General features: G+C 34.8%; 2 protein-coding genes and 1 pseudogene across 2 annotated transcripts; 2 read left to right on the forward strand and 1 right to left on the reverse strand.

The window, feature by feature from the left end:
• Window positions 1-236: 236 nt before the first annotated feature.
• LOC126714561 (glutaredoxin-C1-like) lies at window positions 237-1,074 on the forward strand. The gene has a single exon (XM_050414757.1). It carries the CDS (start codon window positions 380-382, stop codon window positions 752-754), a length of 375 nt encoding a protein of 124 aa, XP_050270714.1. The 5' UTR covers window positions 237-379; the 3' UTR covers window positions 755-1,074.
• A 9,437-nt stretch (window positions 1,075-10,511) lies between these two features.
• On the forward strand, window positions 10,512-18,486 carry LOC126714562 (membrane-anchored ubiquitin-fold protein 4). Its single transcript, XM_050414758.1, has 4 exons — window positions 10,512-10,783; window positions 11,072-11,302; window positions 16,669-16,839; window positions 18,137-18,486. The coding sequence occupies exons 2-4, from the start codon at window positions 11,173-11,175 to the stop codon at window positions 18,190-18,192; spliced, it is 357 nt and encodes a 118-aa protein (XP_050270715.1). The 5' UTR covers window positions 10,512-10,783; window positions 11,072-11,172; the 3' UTR covers window positions 18,193-18,486.
• Window positions 18,487-19,526: 1,040 nt separating this feature from the next.
• Window positions 19,527-25,552, reverse strand: LOC126702104 (GRAS family protein RAM1-like; annotated as a pseudogene).
• Window positions 25,553-27,091: the final 1,539 nt, after the last annotated feature.

Genomic DNA, 27,091 nt, shown 5'->3' on the forward strand with positions numbered 1-27,091 from the left:
ATATGTTCCCCCCATCTTTTATTGTTTCTTATTTCACTTCTTCTTGAGATTATAAAAGCAGTCTAAAGATCTCTCTGTCTCTGTCTCTGTCTCTGTCTCTCTCTTTCTTTTTTGCTTGCTTGCATGCGCTGACGACTGCAACAGACCAACTTTTTTTTTTATATTTACAAAACTAACCCCCAAGTTGGACTGTAATTCTTTCAAACTCACCTCTATAAATACCAACCCTTCCTTCCATCTAATTCCTCAGACCTCACTTACTCACTCATTCACTCACTCTCTTTTATCAAATTCTTAGCATTATTTCTTGTGATACTAATTCACCAAACCGTCTTATTAGTTTCTTTGATACAAACAAACAAACAAACAAAAAAAAAAAATGCATTACCAAACTGAGTCATGGGGTTCTTATATGCCAACAAGGAGTAGCGTTGGCGATCCACTAGAGCGCATAGAAAGGCTGGCCTCAGAGAACGCGGTGGTCATCTTCAGCATGAGCACATGTTGCATGTGTCATGCCATAAAGAGACTCTTTTGTGGCATGGGGGTGAACCCAACTGTGCACGAGTTGGATGAGGACCCTAGAGGCAAAGACATGGAAAAGGCTCTGATGAGGCTCTTAGGAAGCTCCACTGCTGTACCTGTTGTGTTCATTGGTGGCAAACTTGTTGGTGCAATGGACAGTGTCATGGCCTCTCACATCAATGGAACTTTGGTGCCTCTTCTCAAAGAAGCTGGGGCTCTCTGGCTCTGAATGTTCTTTTCAATATTTCAAAGAAAGAGAGAGAAAGAAAAATATCACTTTTGATTTACATAGCAATGAAGGCAGAGGAAGAGAAGTGGTGTTTGTCATATAAGTCTCCTTTATTTTGGACACTAAGTAATGACTAATGTGTTAGTTTCTGCTCCTGCTTTGTTTTGGTTTTTATTTTTATTTTTATAACTCTTTTTAAGAGTTTGGGTTTGTTGGTTTGCTTTGTGCTTTCACTAATCCGGGTCGCAGAGAGAAATGTAATTTTGCTTCCTCCTCTGTATAGATAAAGAAAAAGAAGAAAAAAAAATGGTTAACTTTTATTTGTTTCTTCTTTATTCTTAGCTAATCTTCTCTCTTGTGTATCCTCTCTTTCTTTGTACTTTGAGAGAGAGGTGGGATTTACTCCAAAATTGTACCTCTTAAATCAAAATCAAACACAATTCTACCTTTTTCTATAAATATGATTTTCTTCATACTTAAGAAATTGGGTTTCTTTTCTTGTTATTGGGTTCATTTAACTCGTCCATAGTTGATTAAAGAAAAGAAAGAACCAAGTTTTCCAAAGTACCATATAGTTAAACACTTTTAACGGAATATAACAGTTATTAAGGGGACCCCCGCAAGAACGGTGTCGTATTTTGAGTTTGGACCCAAACAGGGTGAGATTAATTATTTAAAATAAAAAAAACCCAAAAATAAAAATAAAAATAATACAGATTGGTGTGAAGTTTAATCACGCTTTTGCTTTAACCCATAAAAGCAATTTTTTTACAGCTTTTGCAATCACTTCTGGTTTTGCGCCTGAAAACTCGCCCATCTGAAAGCTTTGTAAAGCCCCCACCACTCTAAAATGAGTGACTCACTACTTATTAAAGTGGACGGTAGTGATGGTACTAGCTGATGGGCCCTACCCAATCAAAGAGGGCCCTACATTTTTGACGTGGGACACAGTTATCAGAGGACAGAACAGGACGGAGGATCCATGATTTGACTTTGACCATGGTGATGGGTGTGTTCTGATCTGATCTGTTCTGTTCTGTTCTGCATATACTTGTTGGTCTTTGAAAGTTTGAAGTTTGAAGTGTTGTTTGATATTGATGTCCGTACGTAAGGTCCCGCCATTAGATTACGTAGCTGGAGCCTCCATCATCATCCACGTCAGACAAAGAGATTTATAGAGAATCATACTACGGGTGGTGGTGTACACGAAATTCTTCATCTAGGAAAGTGCCAACTAGGAAGTACGGATACGGACACAAAAAATCATGTATGAATCGGGCATGTATGTTCTTTGTGAGACTGGCATGTACATATATAGGGCTCACATGATAGCTCACAAAGGGCATATGCTCCCGACTCACATATCAATCTCACAATGGGTGTATATGCCCAACTCACTAGTTACTTTCCTTACAATACTTATTCGTGTACGATATGATGATATGAATAATTTTTGAAAAACTATATTTATGTTAATCTCACAAATAATATATACGCTCAGTTTACTAGATACTTTTCCCATGATATGTACCCGTACAGTATGGTGATATGACCAATTTTTAAAAAACAATAATATGACATGGCTGTTACGACAAATAGGATACAATTGTACAACACGAGATTATTTTTCTATTAGCTAATTGTTATGACAGTCCAAAAGTTGGTGAGGTTCTACAAAAATCATAGTCTCATTAGTAGACTATTAATTATATGGTGTTTGATTGATAATTGCACTATAAGTTATAACACTATCACTCCAATTGTGTCAAAATATTTATGAGAAAAAAAAAGGATAATTTATAAATCATTTGAAATTAAGATTTAAATAGAATTCTCAATGATATGGAAGACTACCTCCACTTGGGTTGTATATTTCAAATATACCATCCTAGCATTCGCAATGGAAAATTGTATCTTATCCTATTTTATCATCTCAAAAAATTACTTTATGAATTATACCATACCATTTTACAACACATCCAACATCCCAATTTTTATTTTCCTATTCTACTCATTAAAATAATATATATTACCCACAAAAATAATATAAAATATTTCAATACAACTCTCCCTCTCTCTTCTCCCCCATATCTCTTCCACTTTATCAATTAAAATATATTATAATTTTTACAAGTCCCGTTGCCAACACCTTTTTGTGCCTTGATTGTACTTTTCCCCTACATTTTCCATTTGCAATTGCCAATGGGAATGCTCATAAATTGAGACATACTCGATGTTTAAGGCTTTGTTGTTTTGGTTAAGTTTATTGATTCTCCAATGCGAATCACTTTCTTAAAAAGAGGCTGAATAATTTAAATAATATATTCTTGTTGCTATCTTTTAATTTCCGACCTAGCTATAGCGTCATTGACATAATCTATAATTTCTGTACATTGTTCTCTTAATAAGATAAGAATCTAGCGAAGATGCAAAGGCAAATGAACTAGTAGATGAAGATTTGAGATCGTCGAATGTACGTGGAATATATGTGGAGTTGGTGACCAGCATTTTCATGCCACATGAAGCCGAGGTGATAAAGGATATGTCTTTCAGTAGCTTGCTGCTTGAATATCGTTTAATTTGGATGGGCAATGATGGTGCCAATTCTTGGTCAAAAGGCGATTATCATGTGGTGTTTTGAGGTGCAAAGAACATGGCTAATTGGCAATAGAGGAAAGAGTTCCTATGCATGAAAAAATCCACCAATTTTAATTTGAAAGAAGATCCAGAAAATGAAGGTGCCAATTTAAGCTTAATTATTCGGATGTTTGCTCGGAGATTGTGTCATAATATTTTTGCCAACCAAAACCAAACTATCACAGTGACAGAGTCAAATTTTAATCAATGGACATGATCAAAATAAAAGGTTGAAGAAAAAATTAGTTCTAAAACTATTAATTAATGTAAGTAAAAGGTACTTAAATAATTAAACAGAAAAATTGAAATATAATGTAATTATAAGATAATTTATTTCTCATGCCTTGTGTTACTTAAGTATAATCATTGTTGATCTAACGTAGCTATAAATATATATTTGAATTAAGTAAAATATAAATGAAAATTATTAATATATGATCATTAATAGATGAAGTTAAAGATTAACATAAATATAAGATATTCAAATCAGTCATTTGATTTTATTTGATTAGTTCAAAAAAGATTAAATGAATGATAACATACTAAAAATTATAAAATGTTCTATGTATAACTTGACATTATAAAGAGATATTTAACCTTATGCTTTATTTATTTATTTTATAAAGGCCCAATTTCACTCAGTATAAGTAGCACAATCAAATGGGCCACATGGCTGTTAGGCCTAAATTGTTGTGTGACTCAAATTTCAGCTCGTAGAATTGGATATATTTGGCTAAGCTTTGGGCTCGATTTGGGTATCGATTCACAGTTAGATAAAGGCCCAATTTACTCAATATTCTGGGTCAAACTATGGAACCTATAGTACATCTCTATATTCTTGTGGATCTTCATTTTATACATGATCCAAAGGATTTTTCCCATTTTATTGGACTGGCCACTGATGATTCACATTAGTATCTTTTTCTCTCAGTCATGGTAATTGAAGAAACTATTGCTAAGTATGTAACACATGAATTTTTTTTTTTTTTTTTTTTCCGGGTCCTGTCATTAGATTCCTTGACTTGGTGAGAAAGCCTTCTAACAATTTATTATTATCATTGTCTTGCACTCAAAACTACTTCAATTATACATTTGATGCCCATGTCTTCATCTTCATTCCTTTTATTTATTTATTTGGATAATAAATGGTGAGGAGGTGGGAATTAGACAATTAGCCAAGGCTTTCTGCCTAGGTGTAATCATAATAAATTTTTACTTGTTAAGGAACTAATATCTGAAACGCTTAGACTACGATATACCATAAACTTTCACTCAAGGACAATTTCATAAAGAGACCAAGGGAAAACATGGTCCCATCAGATTTTAGGTCAACATTCAATTTTGGAGGGGTCATATATATATATATATATATATAAGAGAGAGAGAGAGAGAGAGAGAGAGAGAGAGAGAGATTGATTGATTGAGATTGATTTCAAAGTTTGGGTGAAAATTGAATGTTGATCTAAAATCTAAAAAAACTAACATGGTCGGTTGACTAATTGGTGGCCTGCCCAAAAGAATACCTGCTTTTGCCTAACAAACTATTAAGTGTGATTGGCTTGAAAAATAGAAACAAATAATTTTTTCCTCTTCTTTTGCTTTACATTAAAATGACTGTATTTTTACACTGGTTGTTAATGGTCCTTTAGAAGCTAAAGCTAAAAGTTTGAAATTGTGGATTTTTTTTGGGTGCTGGCATCCTACTACTATTGGCATGGTTTTGAAAATTAGACCAGTTAAAAAATCAAAAAAGTGGCCGGTTCTCGATTTAACCTAGTTCTTGATCAGTTTTTTTTTTTTTTTCAATTTTGACTGGACTGGTCTAGGTCCGATTTTTGGTCAATTGGTTGAACTGATTGGTCTAATTTGGTTTTTAAAACAATGACTATTGGAATTGTTTTGGTTTTTTTATTTTTTATTTTTACTTGACAACACGTTAGAAGAATATTGAATATAGTATAGAACAATATACTAAGCAACTAAGGTCGAGTAGTTTCAAACTTTTGTTGTATATTTGGGTGAAAAAAACTTGGTGATACTAATTAGTTTTTTTCGTTAGAAAAATATTGGATATGTAGTGAGATAATAAATATAACATTTATTTGAATTGTAGAGTAGCCAATTATGATATTTGAATTTTTCAATCATGAATATTGTCAAAAGTAGGTTTCATAATAAAATAGAAAATTGACATTTCTAATGGACTCTTTAATTTTATGCATTCTAAGATAAATTTCTATAAAATTTAATGTTGGGTTCTTCAATAATGTTGGGTTGCATTCTAAGATAAATTTCTATAAAATTTAATGGACTCTTTAGTTTCGTGCACAAAATTGTAAATTTTAGTTAGTTTGTAAATTATGGCCTAGTATCACAATTAATGTTCTTCAATAATTTTAGAATAAGATTCTTTGTTAAATAAATTAGAGATTACACTATTTAAGTATACTAATATTTTTAAAATTTGTAAACGTGTAAATTTAATTAATTTTAAATAATAAATGTCACTGTACATTCCTAAACATTCACATAATAGTAATAACAAAAAAAAAAAAACTAAAGAAAAACCTTATTTTTCATAGATGACAAATGCAATAAAAATATATGACCCATAATAAAAAACTTCAATTGTCATTTCTTCTAAAAGTCTAAAATAAAAATGTGGTATCTTTATTGTTAGTTCTCCAAATGCATTTTTTTGAGTACTTTTGGAAAAGAAATATGATGTTACAGACATACAATGCTCTCTTCGATGGATAGAAACTAAATTGTTAGTTTTTGGGTAATAAACTTCGAATCCACAAGGTGATAAAACTGGAATCTACCAAAGAAGAAAATTGACAAAACGTTTGTGTTTATTGATAATAGCCTAAAAATTGAATTACCTTTGGAGACTACAATGTGTTTAAATAGTAAAAAGAAAACCTAGGGTGGCTTTGACTAAAAAAACATTAAAAACACCTAAAACAATGAAATAGATCACCTATTGTAATTAAATATTAAACTGTGTCCTACATCAGACCCCTCCACTTGAAACAAACTCGTCTTAGAGTTGATGGTCAAAATCTGAAATCTTCCACTCCAAATAAACAAATACTTTGAATGCTTTAATGACTTGATCTAGTTTTGAAACTTGAATTCTTCATAAAGTGTAGCATAAAATTTATTCTCATCTACCTTCAATTTATTTGCAACATCAATCAATAAAGGACTAATAATAAAATTAAAATTTTCTACTCCAATAAATCAACATATTGTGTAATCATCTTCAACAAATCAACCGAAACCTGAGGATTGTGGGTTGTGGATTTGTCCTCATATTTAACCTCAATTGGATCTTCTACAATGTTCTCAACAATTACTATCTCTTGGTTTCTATCATTATCCACAATCAGCTCAACTTTCTTTTCTTTGACCTCTTCATCAAGTTTTTGGCAAGTGGTATCTTCAATCTTCAATTCAATAACTTGTTGCAAGTCTTGATCTTTTTTAACCACTTCGAAATTTTCTTTAGAAATAGGCTGCTTCTTCTCAACCCTCAAACCCTTTCCTTTACTTGACACATGGACTTGACTATGATAATTTTGGTTTTGTGGTTGACCTTCCATGTTTTGAACATATTACTTTTCATATGAATATATAGATTTATAATCAACACTTGTATAATCTAGTATATCATAATAGTCATTAGGAAACCATAAATCAATTAATACCCTTTTCATTCTTTGCCGAGAGCAGATTGGATGTTTACCTCGTTGCTTTCTATCAATTTGAATATCTTCCCACCATTCCTCTACTTCATTGTCCAATTTATTAGATGCAAGCCACATTTTTTCTTCATCACAAATCTTCCGAAAATAAAATACTCTTCAAAATCAAGAAGCCAATCAATAAAATCCAACTTACACATATCTCTGTCAAAAAATGAAATTTTCTTGTTGTTAGGATTGCATCGTTGTATATATTGATCATTATTGTTGTGAGATGATTTCCTAGCAAGAAGAGTAGCAATCATTTGCTTGATTTTGCCTATAATTTGCTGACTCTTTTCACGAAATTGTTGATTCCCATCACGAGCCTCTTTACGAAACTCGAGGAACTCAACCCTAGTGAGGACTAGGTTGTTGATGTCGTCACCGTTGTCATTGTTGTGGCGGTCAAGACTCTAATACTAACTGATGTCGCGGAAGCCTGAAGAAAGCACGCACGATACTCTCTTTGATGAACAGAAACTAAACTGTTAGTTTCCGGAAAGTAAACCTCGAATCCACAAAGGGTTCCTTGAATCCACAAGATGATAAAACTAGAATCCACTAGAAAAGAAAATTGACAAAACGTCTATATTTATTGATAATAATCTGAAAACTAAATTGTCTTTGGAGGTTACAATGCGCTTAAATAGTAAAAAGAGAATTTAGGGTGGCTAAAAACCCTAAGGCGGCTACAAAAGCATATAAAACCCTAATTTGACTAAAAAACATTGAAATACCTAAAACAAGGAAATAAATCACCTAAACCCAAAATAACAAAAATTACATAAAAATACTAAAATTAAATAATTACAAAAATTAAATATTAAACCGTATCCTACATCAAAGCAGGAAAAGAAATCATTTACATACATACATATATATATATATATATATATATATATATATTTATATATAATGCTTTCTAAATCTATTGGTTGAATTCAATATATATAAATTTTTATTTTTATAAAAAATAAGCTTATATGAAAGACTTGGGATTATTTTTTGACAGAAAGGCGATAGGATTTGGGATTTTCAAAAGCTAGGGAAATGGCTTTCAACCCCTCCCTTTGCCCCTGATCACACCGTGATACCTACCAATTTGAACTCAAAACTTTTGGTTTTATTTTTTTTATTTATTTTTTAAAATTTTAAAATTTTAAATTTTAAATTATTTTTATTTTTATTTTTATTTTTTTTTATGGCTGAATGAAAAAGGGAGTCTTCAATGAGGGCTTATCGACCCTACACCACATGACGACAATAGGTAATACCACGTATACCACACGGGCCACGTGACTGTAATGAGTAATACCACATATATCACACGGGCATTGTTAGGGCTATCCTACGCTACATGATGACAATAGGTAATACCACGTATATCACACGGGCCACGTGACAGTAATGAGTAATATCACATATACCACACGGGCATTGTTAGGGCTATCACTTAAACCGCTCATATTTGGATGCTAAAACAAAGACTCTTATCATTAAGCCACATCCCGTGTGGTATTTGAACTCAAAACTTAACCCTATGCTTTTTTTTTTTTTTGACAATCAAACTTCACTCTGATCACAATTATTTGACAATCAATATATAGAATATGTCAATGGACTGAACTTTGCTAATTCTTTCACAAGAGTTCCGGTAATCCACCAACATTGATCAAATATGTTACTGGTTAGAAGATTTTTTTTTTTTTTTTTTTTGAATGTTTCATAGAGAAATGTCAAACCAAAGATCTCACATCACTAGACATAACAAATATGGCCTTCGTATATGAGAGTGACATTCCTGAATCTCATTGTGATGAAGATTTGGAATAAAGGTTAAATATAAATCTTCTTCCTTTAGTCAGTGTAAAAGTCTAAATTGATATCATCATACTTCATCATCTCTGATTTTTTGCATACCAATTACAAAATCGATCACGGGTGAATAATATTGAATAAAGTAAACAAAGTAGTCGTTTTCAATGATTTCAAACTTTTGATTTTCCAAAGGACTCTACAAAGAATCGAAGATACTAATCCATACCCCCAAACTCTGGTTCCCATCTTGCATGAATTTACTCCATTTTTTCAAGTTGATTCCTCTTTGTTTTTGTTTTCCTTTATTACTCAATCATCCATTTTCTTCATTGGTTGAGTTTGTTTCTTTTTATCTGGGCCACACTTCATTTTTAATTAGTATTATTAGATTCTATTTACTTTATCTTTTTGGACAAAGTCAACCGATAGATTTGAATGCTTCCATGAATTTACTTTCTTTGGTTTGCCCAGAGCAGAGAAAGGAAAATTTACCTAGGCTTCTAAATCAGGAGAGAAAGCGAAACATTTAAAATCATGCTAATCTACCTAAAATGACCTTCATTTTACATTATTTATTTAGAGGTGACATGATTTCTAATAATTTTTTTTTTTTTAAATGAGGATACATGCACGTAGTCTATATTTGCTAATACATTAAGGATTCATAGTCCTTCAAAATATTTTAGACTAAGGTTTTGTCGTTGTTTTTTATTTTTAGATAGAGATTGACACACTATATATATGTTTATTTGACATATTTAAATAAGAGCATTCACATCAGTCCATATAAAATAGAAGAAGGTGTAGAATTTACACAATTTTAACTAAAAATGACTCACATAAGTCTTTGTATAATTGTGTAAATTTACATGTTTACTACAATAATATGTAATTTTACACTGACACTATTTATTTTGCATTTACTTGTTTATTCTTTCTTTACGTATCTGGAGGATGAATAAAAACGGTGGATGGTGGCTGTTTTTTGTGAAAAAATAGAAACAACTAAAAATAAAAATTGATATTTTAATAAAATATAGTGTAAAATAAATAATCTGATATGACTCATATCAGTCCATATAAAATAGAAGAATGTGTAGAATTTACACAATTTTAACTAAAAATGACTCACATAAGTTTTTGTATAATTGTGTAAATTTACATGTTTACTATAATAATATGTAATTTTACACTGACACTAAATTTTTTTATTCTCTTTCTTAAAAACAATAAAGTGAAGTACAAAATAAACCCTTTTAATAGTAAGTGATAATGTTTCAAATACAATAACTTTCACAATCTCATTTGGATTCATTACCGACTTATTTTATTTTTAGTCATTAATAAAAATTTAGTGAAAAATAAAAAAAAGGAGATAATAATAATAATAATAATAATAATAATACACCACAGAGAGAGAAAGAAACAACATCTTCTTTATTGGAAAATTTGTTTACTGACAAGAACAAACACAGCAAAGTTGTTCTACTACTAGTATTTACTGACAAAAAGATTCGTAGTCGTAAAATCTCACTTTTCTTTTCCAGACAGACTCGGGCAAAAAAGAAAAAGGCCATAATACTAGACTAGAAGAATAAATATATAAAAGAAAATTTGGCCTAAATTTTCAAAACCCAAAAAGAAAGAAAGAAAGAAAAACCCAAACCCAAAAGCATCAATCAAGATCGGGTCTTCTCTTCTCTACTCTAGGGTTTCTCTCTCTTCTCTCTCTCTCTCTCTCTCTCTTAGGAATCTATCTGGTCTTTCATTCTCACAAACCCTAGAGAAAAGCAAAGCTCGCGATTCTTTTCTTTCATTCCAGGTACTTTTTTTTTTGTTTTTTGTTTTTTGTTTTTGTTTTACATTTCTGGATTATCCAATAATTGTTGGTTTGGTGATTGTATCGGTGTCACAATTATGCTTTTCCTTTCTTTCTTTCTTGTCGGTGACCTGTTCTGTTTGGTTGCCGAGAAAATTTGGACTGTTTCTTTTTTCTTTTTTTTTTGGAATAATTAAGTACAGAGCTGGACTCAGCTGAGCGAATGAGTCGTATTTTTATTTTTGTTGAATTAGCCAAACGAAAGAATTGACTTGTATGATTTGAGTGTAGGGGTTTTCAGGATTTCTCGTGGCGGATTGGGCCGCTGGTTTGTGTAGAAAGGGTGGTGGTACGGAAACGTTTTACGGGATTGAATTGGTGGAGGAGCTCAAATGCCGGAGGAGGAACTGGTTGAGCTCAAGTTCCGAATCTACGATGGGTCAGATATTGGTCCCTTCCGCTACTCGCCGGCCTCCACTGTAGCAATGGTCAAGGAGAGAATTGTGTCAGAGTGGCCAAAAGGTCAGCGAGTTCAATTATGCTAGTTGCTTTTCGATGTTTCTGTTTTTAATTGTAGTTGCTTTCTGTTTCTAATTAGCTGTCTGTGTTTAGTACATAATTTGGCTGATTGAAGTTTTGGGGAAATTGTTGAATGTTTTGACATTGGTGTACGGTGTTTATGTGTGCTTTAATTGAGTTTTCAGGAGGAAACCCTTATAGTTTCGGTGTCTAATTTTTGTTGCTGACAAGTTTCTTTAAGTGGTATTACTTAGAAGCACTTTGAGTTACACGTGTCTGGCGCCTTAGATTCTTATCGTGCTTTCCATCTAAAGATGGAGGCAGATTATAAAGAACATGTCATTTTGTATTGCTTTTCAATTGAGTCACACAAAAGCTTGTTTGTGGTTGATGGAAAGGCCTTCATTCAAGATGGGCATGTTTTCTCTAAAATCTAGATCTTTTTGAAATAAAAAAATGGATTCTTGTACATCGATCTTTATTATTATTTTTTATGCCTTTGATAGTCAAACAAATTTAGCTACGATGACCAGTATATTTGAATTTTATTTATTAATCATTTAGATTTGCATCAAGGATTAACCCATATCTCTTTGCACTAGTTATGGATGAACTACTAGACCAACTCAATATGAAGGACCTTGGTGTATCCATGTATGCCTTTTCTAAACGATACAGTTTTAGTGGATGAAAATAGGCGTGGAGTAAATGCCAAATTGGAAATCTAGAGAGAGGCTTTAGAATCTAGAAGATTTAGCTTAAAGTAGGTCTAAAAAAAAGCACATGAAGTGCAACTTCAGTAAAAGGAGGGGGTTTAGGTGATGGCCCAATGGTAATGGCATCCTTTGTGGTGTCCCATGTCTGTGGTTCAAACCCTGCCTCCCCCTCCCCAATTATCTACCTATCAAAAAAGTTTGGTAAAAGGAAAAATAAGGATGAAGGGATTGTAAACCTTGATGGACTAGAGATATCTAAGAGTGAGTGCTTTGTTATCTTGGATCAATAATTCATAAGCATGGACAGTTTGAAGGTGGTGTGAATTATAGGATAAAAGCAGGGTGGATGAAATGGAGAAGTGCATCGAGAGTTATGTTTGATCATAGAATACCTATTATGTTAAAGGGAAATTTTTACAAGACTGTTATAAGACCAGCTATGGTATATGTTATTGAATGTTGGTCTATGAAGAAACAATGTGTTCATAAAAGAATCCTAGTCGAAATGTGAATATTGAAACGAATAAGTGGAAATACAGGGAAATATAGGATATGAAATAAAGAAATTCGTTTAAAGATAGGCTTATAAATATTTTTTTTTCTTTCTCAGTTATAAACAAAAAATTGTTTAAAGATAGGGGTGACTCCTATTGAGGAAAATATGGAGAGTCGCTTGAGATGTTGTAGTTATGTGCAAAGGAGAGCGATTAATGCATTAGTGAGGAAGAGTGATTTGATTCAAGTCAACGTAACATAATGCTAGCAGAAGTAGTAAAAACTAAAATGTTAATTAAAAAGGTGATAGATTATGATTTTGGTTTGGATATAATGGTAGAGAAGAATACACGTGATTTACCTTTACTAGTATCTTGAGTATCCATAGTTGATCCCAAAAGTTTTTGGACTAAGGTTTTGTTGTTGTAATAATGAGGATAAACTACTCTTTTCAAAAAAAATAATGAGGATAAACTACTTAGCCCGTTAGGGGCCCCTGAATTACCTGGTAATTGGTTCTGGTGGGTGGGGTCAGTTGCCCGTAGGAGTTTGATTAACAGTGAGGATTGTTGTACAGTATGCTTTGTGACGTGCAACAAATCTGAGTGAAGTTCTCCTATGTCATAAAAAAAAAAAAAAAAAATTTAGGTTCCCTCTCCAAAACATTGTAGTTAATTCTATATCTGTATCTCTTGCATATCTAGTTGCTTTCATATCATCAAATTACATATCTTATGAAAAAAGTTTAAAAGCTTCTAAACTTTTTTGGGAATCAGTTTATTGCATGTACGTCTAATAGTGATCACAAATTCAAGGTTAATGATTTGCCTACAATTTAAGCTAGAAATGCTATTTCATTCATCATGGATCCCACATTTTGATTGATGTGGCTGCAACAACTCTTGAATAAACTCCTTAATGATTTCCATTTTAGTTTAAATATGATTTTGCAAAAATAGAGTGGATGCTGTCCTGTTTTGATCCTGTTGTCATTAATGTAGTGTGGTGCATGTTGCTTTATTGGGTGGTTCATATATATGAACCGAAAGTTATGAAAATTAGGTGTTTTAAGTCTTAGCATTTTGAATTAGCTTACTAAAAGAAAAGAATTAGTTACCCTATCTTATTCCTTTTTGTGATGGCAAAGTGGCTGGCAAAAATTTTGGTTCCTTTGCAAGTTGAGCTTATCTTTTTTGGGTTTACCTAATAGTTCTACTAAAGCTAAATTTTGATTGGACCCACCTCCATCACGCCCAATCCCCTTTTCTTCTGTCCTTCATTTGCCCTCAAGTACGTTGTAATTCATCATTAACAATGTAGTGAGTATGTGATTGATAGAAGTTTGAAAATTTTTGTACAACCTTGATTGATATATATGAGGAGCACTTTGATAGTAGGGCTAAATAGTTTCATTTCATTACAAACAAAGTTTTGGAAATAAGAGAGATTTTTTTTTTTTTTAATAACTGTTAGAGTGAAATGTAGCGTAGTGAATTCTGTTCATCTAATTGGTGAGTTAGTTGATCTACATGGCACATGAACCATGTTTAGGATTTGATGACACTGCTAGTTTCAGGATAGTCATCTATGTGGTTGTTAGGTAGGTAATTGAAGCCAGGTTATGTTTTCGTATGACCTTGGGGAAGCCTAGGTGTAGAGTACTAGGTGCCTAAGCTCACCTAGGTTTGACAACTTTGATTTCTAGCTTTGTAAGATTTTAGTTGGAAATGCAGCATATTTGGGTGGTATAAACCCGCTACTGGATGGTATATTTCTATATATTTGTGTTTGCTCAAAATCAAGTACATGATCTTAGATTTCTGATTTGTATTAGTTGCCCACATGAAATTTACACGAATTGAATATTTTAGCTTAATAGATAGTGTTGCATATGTTTGGTCATCCTGCTTTTTGCCTTGTAAAATTCATTAGTTGGACTCATTAACTAATAACTATGCAATGTTGGTCCTCTGTTTCTGCCAATTACCATGTATAGTATATGGCTGCAGAGACCTCACCTGATATGACATTAGTCTTGCTATCCTTAAACATTAATGAGTATGACCTTACTCTCCTAGTTGGTTTAAGCACCAGATGTAGGCCTCCAATCACGTGTGTTTATGGACATCAATGCAAGAAGACAGCCCATTTAGTGATTCTGTGGATGGACAATGGAGGCCCGCTGCCAGTTGGGTCCAGTTGACCTAATAGAAATTATTTAATTTTCTTTATTTAATGTAATTGGTTATTCCTACTTGGTTTCGGACTTCATTTTCTTTCCTTGATGGTTAAAAGGTTAGCTTGGGAATCCTATATAAAGGCCCCAAGGTTCACTGGTTCAGTATTGCTATACCTGGTTTTGATTAAATCAAACTTCTGTTGGAGTTCTTCTAGTAGCTTGGTGTTGGTTCCAGGCGGTTGTTTCTAGGTTTTTCTGCTTGGTGCTGATTCTTAGGTTCATCTCTCTTTTTTGGTTCTTTTTGTGTATCAAGTTTTTCTTTGAATTTTGTGCTGCATCACAATGGTAATGTGTGATTTTGCTCTTTTTATTGTCTTGTAATTTGGGATTCTTGCAAAACAAAATATGAGGCAAAATGCTGCAGAACCTTTTGACTTGATTAGGTCAAGGCCTCACACATCATCTTCATGGAAAAAATTGACTCTGGGGAGTATGTGGTAGCTTTAAAAGACTATTGCATTGGTGAAACCTGTTATAGATTTTCTTATGAAGAATCCCTTTCCTCTAGCATTCATGTAGGCTATATTTGAGAATGTTGTAGTGGCTTGAAGTGGAGGACTTTGCTTGTTTTATACTCACTTTTATCTCTGTTGAGAATCTCTCTCTCTAATAGGTTAAGTTACACAGGCAACTCACCCTCTATCCCATTGGTTTTTGAACCAGAGTTCATTGGCATCTCCGAAGAATTTTATCCTAGCTGTCCCCAAATAGTTTGGGATCAAGGCACTCTTTAATTTTATACCCTTGCCTCCTGTGTTTGCTCCTCCCGGTTTTTATTTCCTTCCATCCAGTTAGCTGCCAAGGTTATATTGCAAATTATAATTGTAATTAGAATCAACATGTAGTATTATACATTATAAAATTAAAATATAAATATGTTAAAAGAACCTAGAGAATCAGTGTGAGATTTTCTATCAAAATGATTTTTCCAAGGGTTCCAGCATTGCAAAATCAAGTTCTATAGTGAAAATTTTAAGGTTTAAGCACCGGATGTGCCGTGTATTGTCAAGGAAAGCTGATCAGCAAGGTAGGCATTGACATGTCACTACACTGTTGAAAACCTGTGTACCTAGACATTGGACACTTGTGTCATGTGTCTGTCTGGCTTGCTTGGATGTGAATGTGATTCTAGCCAGATATTTTTTGGGTGATTGAAAATATTGTATTGTGAGGATCATTCTTGTTTCATCTTTCAACTGTGTGATTTTTAACAAACAATGATTAGTATAGACTATTGAATAGTAAATGGGCAAAACTTTTTTGATTGGTAAACAGAAAATTTTATTCAATGAAAAATAAATACAGCACAACCACAGTACATGGGCACCGTACAAGGGTTGTTAAAAACCAAATGAAAGTACATAAATCCAAAAATTCTAGCAAATCAAAGAAAGAATGACGACTTAATACTGCCATCCAATCACACAGAGTGCGAAATGAGAACATCTTCATATCCAAGGGTGAGACATCTATCCCATTAAACATGCGATTATTATGCTCCTTCCAAGTAATCCACATAAGCATAATGGAATAGCAACCCAAAACATCAGCCATACAATGTCGACCAAATATCCCTTTCCAACACCCTAAAAAAGCCAAAACACTCTGAGGCATAACCCAAACTACTCCAAACAGACCAAACACCAGAGACCACAAATCATAAGTAATGGGGCAATGTAGTAACAATTGGTTTTGGTCTTCAGTTAGTTAGGACATGAATCATGACGTGGTTCCCGTCTGTGGACTAGTTCTGATTTTACTTGGTATTATCATATTATCAAACAAGAGAGTTATACATGATAGTTTGAGTACCAAATTGTTCTCATCTTGTTTTCTCCCCTTCTAATTTTTTGTTTATTGTTTTGGCGTTCTGTTTTCACTCTTTTAACACTGGACCTATGCCTTCTGGTATGTCTCAGATAAGAAAATCATACCCAAGGGAGCAAATGACATAAAGCTGATAAATGCTGGGAAAGTATTGGAAAACAACAAGACTGTCGGCCAGTGTAGAGTACCTTTTGGTGAGCTTCCAAGAGGAGTTATCACCATGCATGCTGTTGTGCAGCCATCTTTAGCAAAAGCAAAAACAGGTAGTTTTCTGGATATATGCATGTTCTATAAGTTCCAGATTATGTGATTTACGCTGTTTCTACTGAGAGTTTGGCTGCATATGATATTTTTTACCTATCAAACAATGGTTTTTTTTTTTAATAACTTTGAGCATTAAATATGTAATGCATTCTTCTAAGTTCATCCCTACTCTTGGGTTGGTCTAGTAGTTCCTAGGTGTCATGTGATCTGTGAGGTTCTAAGTTCAAATCTCCTAGTCAGAAGACTCAAAACCTTGGCCCTTGGGGATTCTTTCTTATAATTACCTAGTGTGTGGGACGGGAGACTACACACTTCAGGGAATAGTTTGGTGCTAGAAGAGACTTGGACACCCACTTTAGCCACACAAAAAAAGGTTCATCCTGACTTTGTTTTGTTGCAGTATAAATGGATTTTCTTGTCCTTAATACTTCTTATTTAGTTATTGAAAAGTTACATATGCATCCAATAGATCTTGAACCCTTGTCCACGTCATCCACCTAAAACTTACAAGGGAAGGAGGTGCCAGTTGAGCTGGAGCTCATTGGCTGTTGTCCTTCCTTGTTACTTTTAGATGAGAGTTGGCATCATGAATGTTTTTTCGAATAGTTAAAATGGGTGATCTGGCTGTACCCTTGCTATAGGGCATCATTGTACCAAGGCACTTTCAGACTAGTATGTTGGTGATACACATTGGGTAAAAATCTTGAACCCTTGTCCATGTCATCCACCTAAAACTTACAAGGGAAGGAGGTGCCAGTTGAGCTGGAGCTCATTGGCTCTTGTCCTTCCTTGTTACTTTTAGATGAGAGTTGGCATCATGAATGTTTTTTCGAATAGTTAAAATGGGTGATCTGGCTGTACCCTTGCTATAGGGCATCATTGTACCAAGGCAATTTCAGACTAGTATGTTGGTGATACACACTGGGTAAAATCTTTGAAGATCACATGTAAGGGTCACACGTCGGTTTGGGCCTGGTTTCATATTTACCCATCACCTGAACGGATCATGTTGGTGAAGGGGTCTTGGACCCTGAGAGTCATAAATTTTGTCTTCATTGCCAGCCTTGAAAATGGTTAATATGCATTGTAGTTGACTAATTAAAGTGATGAATACAATTGTACTTTCTGTGATTTATGTGGTGACTTTATATCTACCAACATCAAGTCAGATATTAAAATCCTAATCCTCATATTGTTAGCATTGATGCAAGTGAGAACTTATAAGACATCAAAGTACTGATTGTCTTTTCTGTGTATCTGCTGAAAGTGATTTGTGTTATTTGTTTGTCTGAACAGAAAAGAAGGTTGATGATGTCCCAAGAAAAAGTTTTTGTTCATGTTCCATATTGTAACTCGTAAGTGAGTCCGTCTTGATTCAGCACTAAGTTTGTGAGGCTGCCTCGGGTTTCTTCTTGGGACCTCCTAAGCCACAGAGATGAGTAGCTGCAGGAAAGACAAAATAATTTGTGAAAGTCCCCATCCCTCATTGTTACATGTTTGTTGGAGGGCATTCCTGTGTAACAGTGCATGTCGGTGATGATGATGTATTAGCATTTTATAAAATGCGTGTTTGATGTATTTTGGTAGCTGCAGTCCTACATATTCGATTAACATATATAAAAGCCTTAATGTGTTTCACAATTTAATATGTTGCTGAAGATGGCCCTGGTGTTTTGACAATTTACATGCATGCTCAGGCTAACAAATCTGAAATCTATAATCAATAATCGTAACAATTGGTTAAAAAAATGGGAAAGCTGGAAGCAGCCTAAGCTGTTTTAGAGTCTTTAGTACTATTGAAAAACAATAAACAAGCATTTGCAAAAGAGGAAATGCCCAGAAAGTCTGGCTTGAAGAAGGACATGAATCATGGTCAACAAAAGGGAAGAAGAGAAAAAACTGGTATGACTTATGAAGTAAGAAGAAGATGCTTGGGTACTTGATCTATTCACACAAAGAAGCTTATTTATAATTCTTTATATATTTTTGGGTTCAACCGGTGTCAAACATCTCCCTGCTTTTAGTACTCGTATTCTTGATTTGAGATTCTATCCCAGCTCCTTGGTACTACGGAAATGAGAGACTAGTTGGTACTTGGCACCCAAGTCTTCTTCCTTGATTTTGGTATTTGGATACGTATTTCCTCTTCAAATTTTGATGCCTGAAAACTGGGTATTGTTTGGGACTCATCAATTTCACTTTTAAGTGAAGTTAGATCCCAAAGTAGAAAACGAGATGAACATTGATTTATACGAAAGAAGAAAGATACTTTTAAGAAATAATAAAAGAGAAATTCCCTTCAGTGTCTCACCGCCGATCGATAAGCCTATAGTCCAATAGTAATGACTCCATCTGGTACGGGGAACCACGTATCTGGAGGTGGCCTCTTCTGTGCAATAAAACAATTATTTTTTACACACCAATATTCAACGGTAATATTATATAAAAATAAATAAAATTAATATTGACCTAATAATCCCTAAGGTCATTTTCCACATACCTTTTCTTTTCTCCTTCCTCTTTTCCCTTCCTTTGGCATTTTTCTTGTATTTTTATGCATTGTTTTATATGGACAAATTAATAATATTTAAAAAAAAAAAAAAAAAAAAAACCCTTAACAACAAACAAAAGGAAAAGCCCCATGACAAATACACATACGTAAAAAAAAAGCAAAAGTTGATCTCGATCAACATCGCCATGCAGAAGCTGCAATAAGTGACCTATCTTGCCAACCCAAGAGCAAACAACCCTTGTCCTCTGTCAACCTATACCCATCACACGAATACAAACTCAACAATATCTTCGACTGTGTCACTGCGTTTGCACTCATCAATGGCACCCCTGTGAACCCTTTCCCTTCCATTATCTTCCTCCATTTCTCCCACCTTTCATGCCTCTCCGTCCTCTTGGGACCCTCACACGCCACTATATTACGAATCTCAGGTGCAAATATGCATTGCTCCACCTTGGCTTTCTGTGCTGATTCTGGTGGGAACGTCGCATCCAATGAGTCAAAAATTGCTGAATAATAGTGTAATGCCTCAAGAAACCTGCCCAAAAAGTATGGTCAATTATGGCTTGCTTCTTGTTCCACTAGTGTTACAATGTTCGGAGCTTGGTCTCGGATCATTGCTAGTAAATTCCCAAGAGAATTACTAGGCAAACGATGGAGACGATTCACTGAATTCACCGCTAGTGCCTCACCAACCCTTCGGTTAAACATGTGGGGTTTAAGGTCTTTGAGTCGCTCACCCACCGGGTGGAATTCAAATGGGATGTGAAGAGAGTGAGCTAACTCGGCTAAACACCTACCGGTCTCTCTTACCGACTCTATGGAGGATCCAACGCCGGTTATTCGAAGAAATGGAGCTCCACCAGGTCGTGCTGCTAAGGCTTGCATGAAAGCTGGCCAGTGATAGCCTTGAAGAATATCTAAATCTATAACATGCACACGTTCTTCGGCTTCAAAGGCCTCAAATATAGCTTGGTTTGCGGTGAAGTGAGCGAATTTGATTTAAGGACAAGCTTGGTAGACGATTTGGTAAATCTTGAGGACTTCTAGTGTGTTTGTTGAGAAAGGAGAGAAGGGTGTTGGAGGAGTAGTAGTAGAACTGGAGGTACTGGGTTTGGTGGTAAGTGTGGTAGCTAGTCTTGCACTTAGGGCTTCAGTGAAGCAGGCCGCTACACGCTGCATTGAGTCGCCGAGAGCTGAGACAACCCGATTGAGATGGAGGATATATCTTCTTGCCAGCATGTAGTCTTCTTTGGCAACTGCTTCAGCACAAGCTAGAAGAAGGTGCACTAGTTGAAGCCCACTATCTTGTTCCTGCGGAACAAATAGACAAGTCATTAGAATAATAGTTAAATAATTAAATTTATAAAATTTAATTTTTATATATATAAATAAATAAATAAATAAAAGCAGATATTTCATGTCAGAAAGTATGAGATTCTGCAAAGTGATACATTCTATGTAAAGAAAATTGAAATATTCTCAAGTGCCGTATCAGAGATAAGAAGAAATTAAATAATAATTTTTTGTTTAATTTGATTCAATGTTTCAAAACTTTTCTAATAAAAAAATAAATATTATTTGTATTATTTGATTCAATATTTCAAGACCTTTTATCCTTGACACATACACACAAAATTCTTTGCATTTTAATTCACAATTTTCACCTCTTACACTTCTACCCCTTTATATGTACCTACTTATAGCCCTTCATGCCATCTTATGTTGAATACACAAAAGACCAAAAACGATATCATTTACCTTTAATTTTTTGAACACATTTATCTAGCTATAATATTGTTGTTTTATTTAATCCTAACTAGTATGAGTTGGCTACAACCAAGGAAGAGGGGCTTGCATTTTATACTAAGTGACAATAGCAATTACGATTTTGATGTTAAGGTTGAACGTTGTGAATTTGTGGGTTTTATAAATGATGTGATTGACTGTGGGTGTTTGGGAAGTATATTTTGTTTTAGAATTAAAGAGAAATAGAAAGACACATTCTATATCAACTTTTATTTTATAATATTCCTCCAAAGTTGTGTTTTTTTTTTTTTTTTTTTTTTTTTTTTTTTTTTTTTCTGCATTACTTCCATTGAATAATTATAATGGATATTTGTGTGCAATTTATAATTGTTACTTTTTTAATTATGATAAACCCATTACTAATAAAGTTCTATAACAATTATGCTATAAAACATATACAACATTCTCCAAAACCTTTTTACATAAAACATTACAATATTATTCGTACATCGCACGGATAACTTACTAGTTTATTTTAAATTTTGGGACAAAAGATAATTTAGTATATTATCAGAAGAACCTATGATCTTGATTTCGAATCTATGATGCTCAAATTAAAAAAGTATGAAAAATGATTTAATATTTTGTTTGTTTTGAGATAAAATATTTGTCTCATTTTCAAGTGTTTGTTTGCATATAAAATGTGGTCAAATTTATAAAATATTTTTCTGTTGGCCGAAAAAAACCTTTATAAAAAGTTGTAAAATGTTTTACCTTTGGAAATTTGGTAAAATATTTAAAAAATAAAAATAAAAAATACACAATGGCTCCCCTTCCCTTATATAGTGGCTAGGTTGTTAGGCCGGTGGCCAAAGCCTTCCTGCAGGCAATCGATGTTGGTGGTCTGGTGGCCAGAGATGCCGTTTTAGCGATTGATCTTAGCTTTCTGATCACCAGAGAGGCTGAAATGGTCGTTTTGGTGACTGATGCCAGCAGTTCAATGACTGGAGATATCGTTTTGGGAATTGTTGTTGGTGATCTGGTCGTTAGAGACGCTGTCTTGGCTACTGGTTCCAACATTCTAATCACCGAACCTTCGGCACTAGTATCTTTGGTGGTTGAGTTGCTAGTTTTAGTCATTTACTTGAAAAATTATATGTCATACTAAACCTCTAAAAATATTTAACTTTAAAACAAACGAAACCTAACCTAAAACATCTCCGTTGGAAAAGGTCTTTGACACAGTCGCTTGTGGTATCTTTATTGCTCTTTCCAAAGGTTAAAAATGTTAACATGCTACAGTATTTGAAGGAAACAGAAATTGCACTTTAATGAGAGAGATTATTCACCTGCTCAGAGCCAAGAGGTTGAGGTGCCATCAAGCTATGGTTAAGGTTGTGGTGATATTGTTCTTGCTGTTGTGTCTGCTTCTGCTGTAGTTGATTGTCTTGGTGGCGATCTTGTTGCAACAGTTCTGATAATGGTCCACTTGCAATAGAGCCGGACATTTGGTAAATATCACTCTCTTGGGTCAGTTGAGAACTTCCTAGACTTGATGTTTCGCTCACCGAACCACAAAACCTTGAGAAATTATTGGAGATTGTCAAGCCGTCCACTGCTGGAACTATGTTTGGGATATCGAATGTGATGAGCTTCCAATATAATCATCTAAAAATTCCTCAATTGCTGGCATTGAAAGGCCCTCAGCTGGCTGCATATACTGATTTTTTGGTAAGTTACCCTATGAAGTGGGCTTAGTCCCTTCCCTTTGTTGGTGCTACTAAAAGGACCAATCTGAGACAATAAGCGAGGAGGAGAGAACCCGGAGAGACTCTGACCTTGCACTGCCTGAGCATAGTTGTAATTATGATTGTAAGTTGAAGTTTGTGGAGATGGCAAATTCCTCACTGGTGATGAGATCATAAAATCACCATCCAATTGATCAGAGAAAAAAGACTCCCATAGAGAATTGTCAGGTGATTGCACTTCAATATCTCCATCCAACTCAGACTTGAGGGTTGGAAAGTCGAGGCTTGTTGGGTTTAGACTTAGACTATTCAGTTCCAACTCATTGCATAGAGTTGTAGTAAATGTTTTTTTAGATTCTGAAACTGACTCAATTGATGAAGTTGGTGGGCCATTTTTCGTCCCAATACTTGATCCCCTCGCGGCCTATTTCTTATTGATAACATAATTAGATAATGTTAACATCCCTGATATCATCGTACATGCATGATATATTCTCAAATCTTATACATATGCCAATTATGCAAAACATAGAACAAGTGATGAGTTCCAATTAGTTTAACTAGTAAGTCTCTTATCATCGAATAAGAGATATGAGATTCAATTTCTACTTACACAAAAAAATCAATTAATGTGTTCGTCTGATGATAAAGAGTAATCATCAAGAACAGACACCATAAATTGAAAATATTTCTTAAAAAATAAATAAATAAGTGAGTCCATTTGTTCATATAATGCATTGTTATCTTAGATAATTGCAACTAATGAAACAACTTTAAATTTTTTACAATAATTATCTCCCTTTGTGTAGAGACACGGTTAACAAACATTTAAATGGAATGCTAAGCAATAGATTTATTGAATCTTTAATATCTTTATATATATAGGACAAAACTTAGGTACAGTACCTTAGGTTCGCTACTTAAAATTTTGACATCTATCCCATTTAACAACCCAAACAAACGATGTTAAAACTAAATTTTTTTTTCCTTCTTCCTTCTTTTTCCGGTACTGCAACTGCAAGAGAACCACGGCTTCAAATCTCCAGTCGCCTCTGATTGATGAAGCTAAAATGAAGATAATAAAGGGAATTTCGAATTCCAATCCAAAACTCAAAAGCTAAAATGCAGAACCAAACAGGAAAGATAAAAAAATCAAAAACTAAAAGCCAGATCTACTGTGTTTCAAACCAAAAAAGGGACCCTTCTCCCTCATTTTCTCAGTAACCAAACAGGAAAGATAAAAAAATAAAAGCCAGATCTACTGGGTTTCAAGCCAAAAAACATACCCTTTTCAGCTATACCCGAAACTTCCAACTCTTAACATCAACAAAGCCATTGTCACAGCCTGTTTCCTTCTTTTGTCCAGAGAGAGAGAGAGAGAGAGAAAGAAAGAATCATAGATCGGAAAAGAAGAAAGGAAACAGGTACACACACTGCGAGAGAAAGAAAGAATCATAGATCAGAAAAGAAGAAAGGAAACGGATACACTCACACCGAGAGAGAGAAAGAATCATACATCAGAAAAGAAGAAAGGAAACAGATACACCCACATCGAGAGGGAGAAAGAATCATAGATCAGAAAAGAAGAAAGTAAACATACACACACCGAGAGTGGAAGAAAGGGAGATATGAGATTTTTTTTTTCTTCTTATTTTTCATTTTTTGGGTTCTGGGTTTCGAAGAGAAGGGTCATGGGTCATGGGTGGTTTGGAAGAGAAAGGTTTTGGGTTTGGAAGAGAAGCTGTTCAGTACAGGAAAAAGAAGGAAGAAGGAAAAAAAAAAAGTTTTAATGCTGTTTGCTTGAAAGGTTAAATCAGACAGATGTCAAAATTTTAAATAGGCAACCTAAGGTACTGTACCTAAGTTTTGCCCATATATATATATATATATAATCTTTATTATTTCTTCATTAATTATGTCATTGCACTTTACTCTTATTTAATTTATTTATGCTTATGATGTAAATAGCAAAACACATTAAAATTAACATCAAAATCGTAATAGTTAACATTTGTTTAAATGTTAATGACATAGTATCATCCAATTAATTCTTTTAAAAACATATTGATAAGATCCTATAAACTCTATAATAAAGTTACCATGAGGACTATGAAGGATACTAGAGAAACTTCTTATGTACTTTCAGAGTATGGAGAAATAGAGTTCTCTCTTCTCACATTCATGGCAGACCCCACCATGAATTTAATAAATGAGACCTCACTATGAATGAGAGAGAAGGAAGCATCATTCTTCGTTTTTTGGAAATACCTTAGAATTATTCAATCTTTAGTCCTTGTGTCTCCCTTTTTGCTTTTTAAGTTTTATTATTATCAAGATTACAAAGAAAATTCTACAAAAACAAATTAATCAACCCACAGGCTAATTTGTTACATGAACTAATTGAAGTCCCACCACCATTATACAACATTCAATTTTACTAGGAACACTTCTCTAGGATTTAACTAGAGAAATAAGTAGTGGGTACAAAGTTAAACAGAAGATTAAAGGGTGAGAAAGAGGTAAAAGATAGCTAGCTAGGGTGGAAGGAGGGAGAGAAGTTGAACAAGAAAAGGGAAGACAAAAAGGACAAAAGAGGAGACATAGGCAAAGTCGTCCATTGTGGCGTCGGTGGCGCCGACTAGGCCTTGGATTTGCCAAAGGAATGAAGTGCTTGTCCCCAACCCTTCCCTCCTTAGTCGGCATTTCTTTGCAAAATACACATCAACTTTCTTTTTCTCTCATTTTCTTATTACCAACAAAACCTTTCTTAAGACAAAATTAAAATAAAAAAAGAACACTCTGAATGACGACCCCGGTTTTGCCTCACAACGCCGATGACCCTGAGAGCACTTTCCTGAAAGATAACTCAAGAAAGAAAATGTATGCAGAGGTAACTCAAGACATATGCATGCCGGACCTAAGCTGCAACATAGGTGACGAGGAAGACACTGGCCAACCCAGCCATGACAGTACTACCATGGAACCCCCATGCAACGATGACGTACACCACAGTGATCTCGATGGCTTGGACGACAAAGCTTGGGCGATTTGAGTTCCAACAGAGTTGAAGCGTAAGCTTGCTCGCCCTTGGTAGACAAGCATCATCCTCAAAATTATGGGACGTCCACTTGGGTACTGGGCACTCCAAACCAGGTTAGCGGGTATTTGGCGACCCACAGGTACAATGCATTTAATTGATATTAGGTATGGTTATTTTATAACGCGGTTTGACCTTGTTAAAGACTACCAGCATGCCCTCATGGATGGGCCATGGTTTGTAGGGGACCAATACTTACATGTGCAAGCCTGGGAGGTGGATTTTCATCCGCATATTGCAAAAATTTCAACCACAGCGGTTTGGACCCGCTTGGAAAACTTACCCATAGAATATTATCATCTAGACTTTCTAAAACACATGGGGTACAAACTAGGAAAACTTTTAAAGGTGATGCCATTACTAGTGCGGCCATTCGAGGGTGATATGCTCGACTCTGTGTCCAAATAAACACTGCCAACCCACTACCGAAACATGTTAAAATTGGCGCATTTTGGCAGGATATTGTTTATGAAAATCTTCCTCAATTGTGTTACCGGTGTGGGCGGCTTGGACATCGTGAACTTCAATGTTTAGAGGCACCCACTGACCCCTACACTGAGCCACCTCAAGGCACTGTTACACGTGGTGACCAAGGAGCGCAAGCTCATGACCAGGAGCACACTCCCTGGAAAACTGTGCAAACTCGGCGAGCCCGGGTACGTGGGCCTCACATCGAGTCATCACGACCTGGCAAGTTGCCCCAGCGTGACACCTCATATTCATCCACTCCACGTGTCCCTCCCATTTCTCTTCATACTCACGTGCCGCGCACTCATCAAACTCACTCGGTGATAGAACAGGGGTCATTTGGGTTAAGGCAGCTAGCTGGGTTTCACCGTGAGGAGGTGGCACCTCATGGAGAAAAACTATATTCACCCCAGCCACATGAATTGACCACAGAACGCATGCAAGGAAATTGCATGGCCACCTGTCTGAGTGTAAGCCAACTCAACCGCGCGACTCAACACATGCAAACCGTGGAGCTTAAAAACGACGTACCTCCTCTTGCACCAGCAACAAATGATACCAGTTTTCACCATGACTCCCTCATCCGACCAGAGCTCATCAACGCCCACTCCGATCAATCCCGACCTTTGGCATACACCCTCTCCCTAAAGCAACTCGACCTTCCCTGCCACTCCCTC

This window comes from Quercus robur, chromosome 2, assembly GCF_932294415.1.
Source record: "Quercus robur chromosome 2, dhQueRobu3.1, whole genome shotgun sequence".
Classification (NCBI taxonomy): Eukaryota; Viridiplantae; Streptophyta; class Magnoliopsida; order Fagales; family Fagaceae; genus Quercus; species Quercus robur.

Bases quoted from the DNA above. Each gene is read 5' to 3' on its own strand.
- LOC126714561 (XM_050414757.1), top strand. From the start codon at position 380: ATGCATTACCAAACTGAGTCATGGGGTTCTTATATGCCAACAAGGAGT.
- LOC126714562 (XM_050414758.1), top strand. From the start codon at position 11,173: ATGCCGGAGGAGGAACTGGTTGAGCTCAAGTTCCGAATCTACGATGGG. The intron at 11,303-16,668 runs GTCAGCGAGTTC...GGTATGTCTCAG, and splicing joins TGTGTCAGAGTGGCCAAAAG to ATAAGAAAATCATACCCAAG. The intron at 16,840-18,136 runs GTAGTTTTCTGG...TTGTCTGAACAG, and splicing joins TTTAGCAAAAGCAAAAACAG to AAAAGAAGGTTGATGATGTC.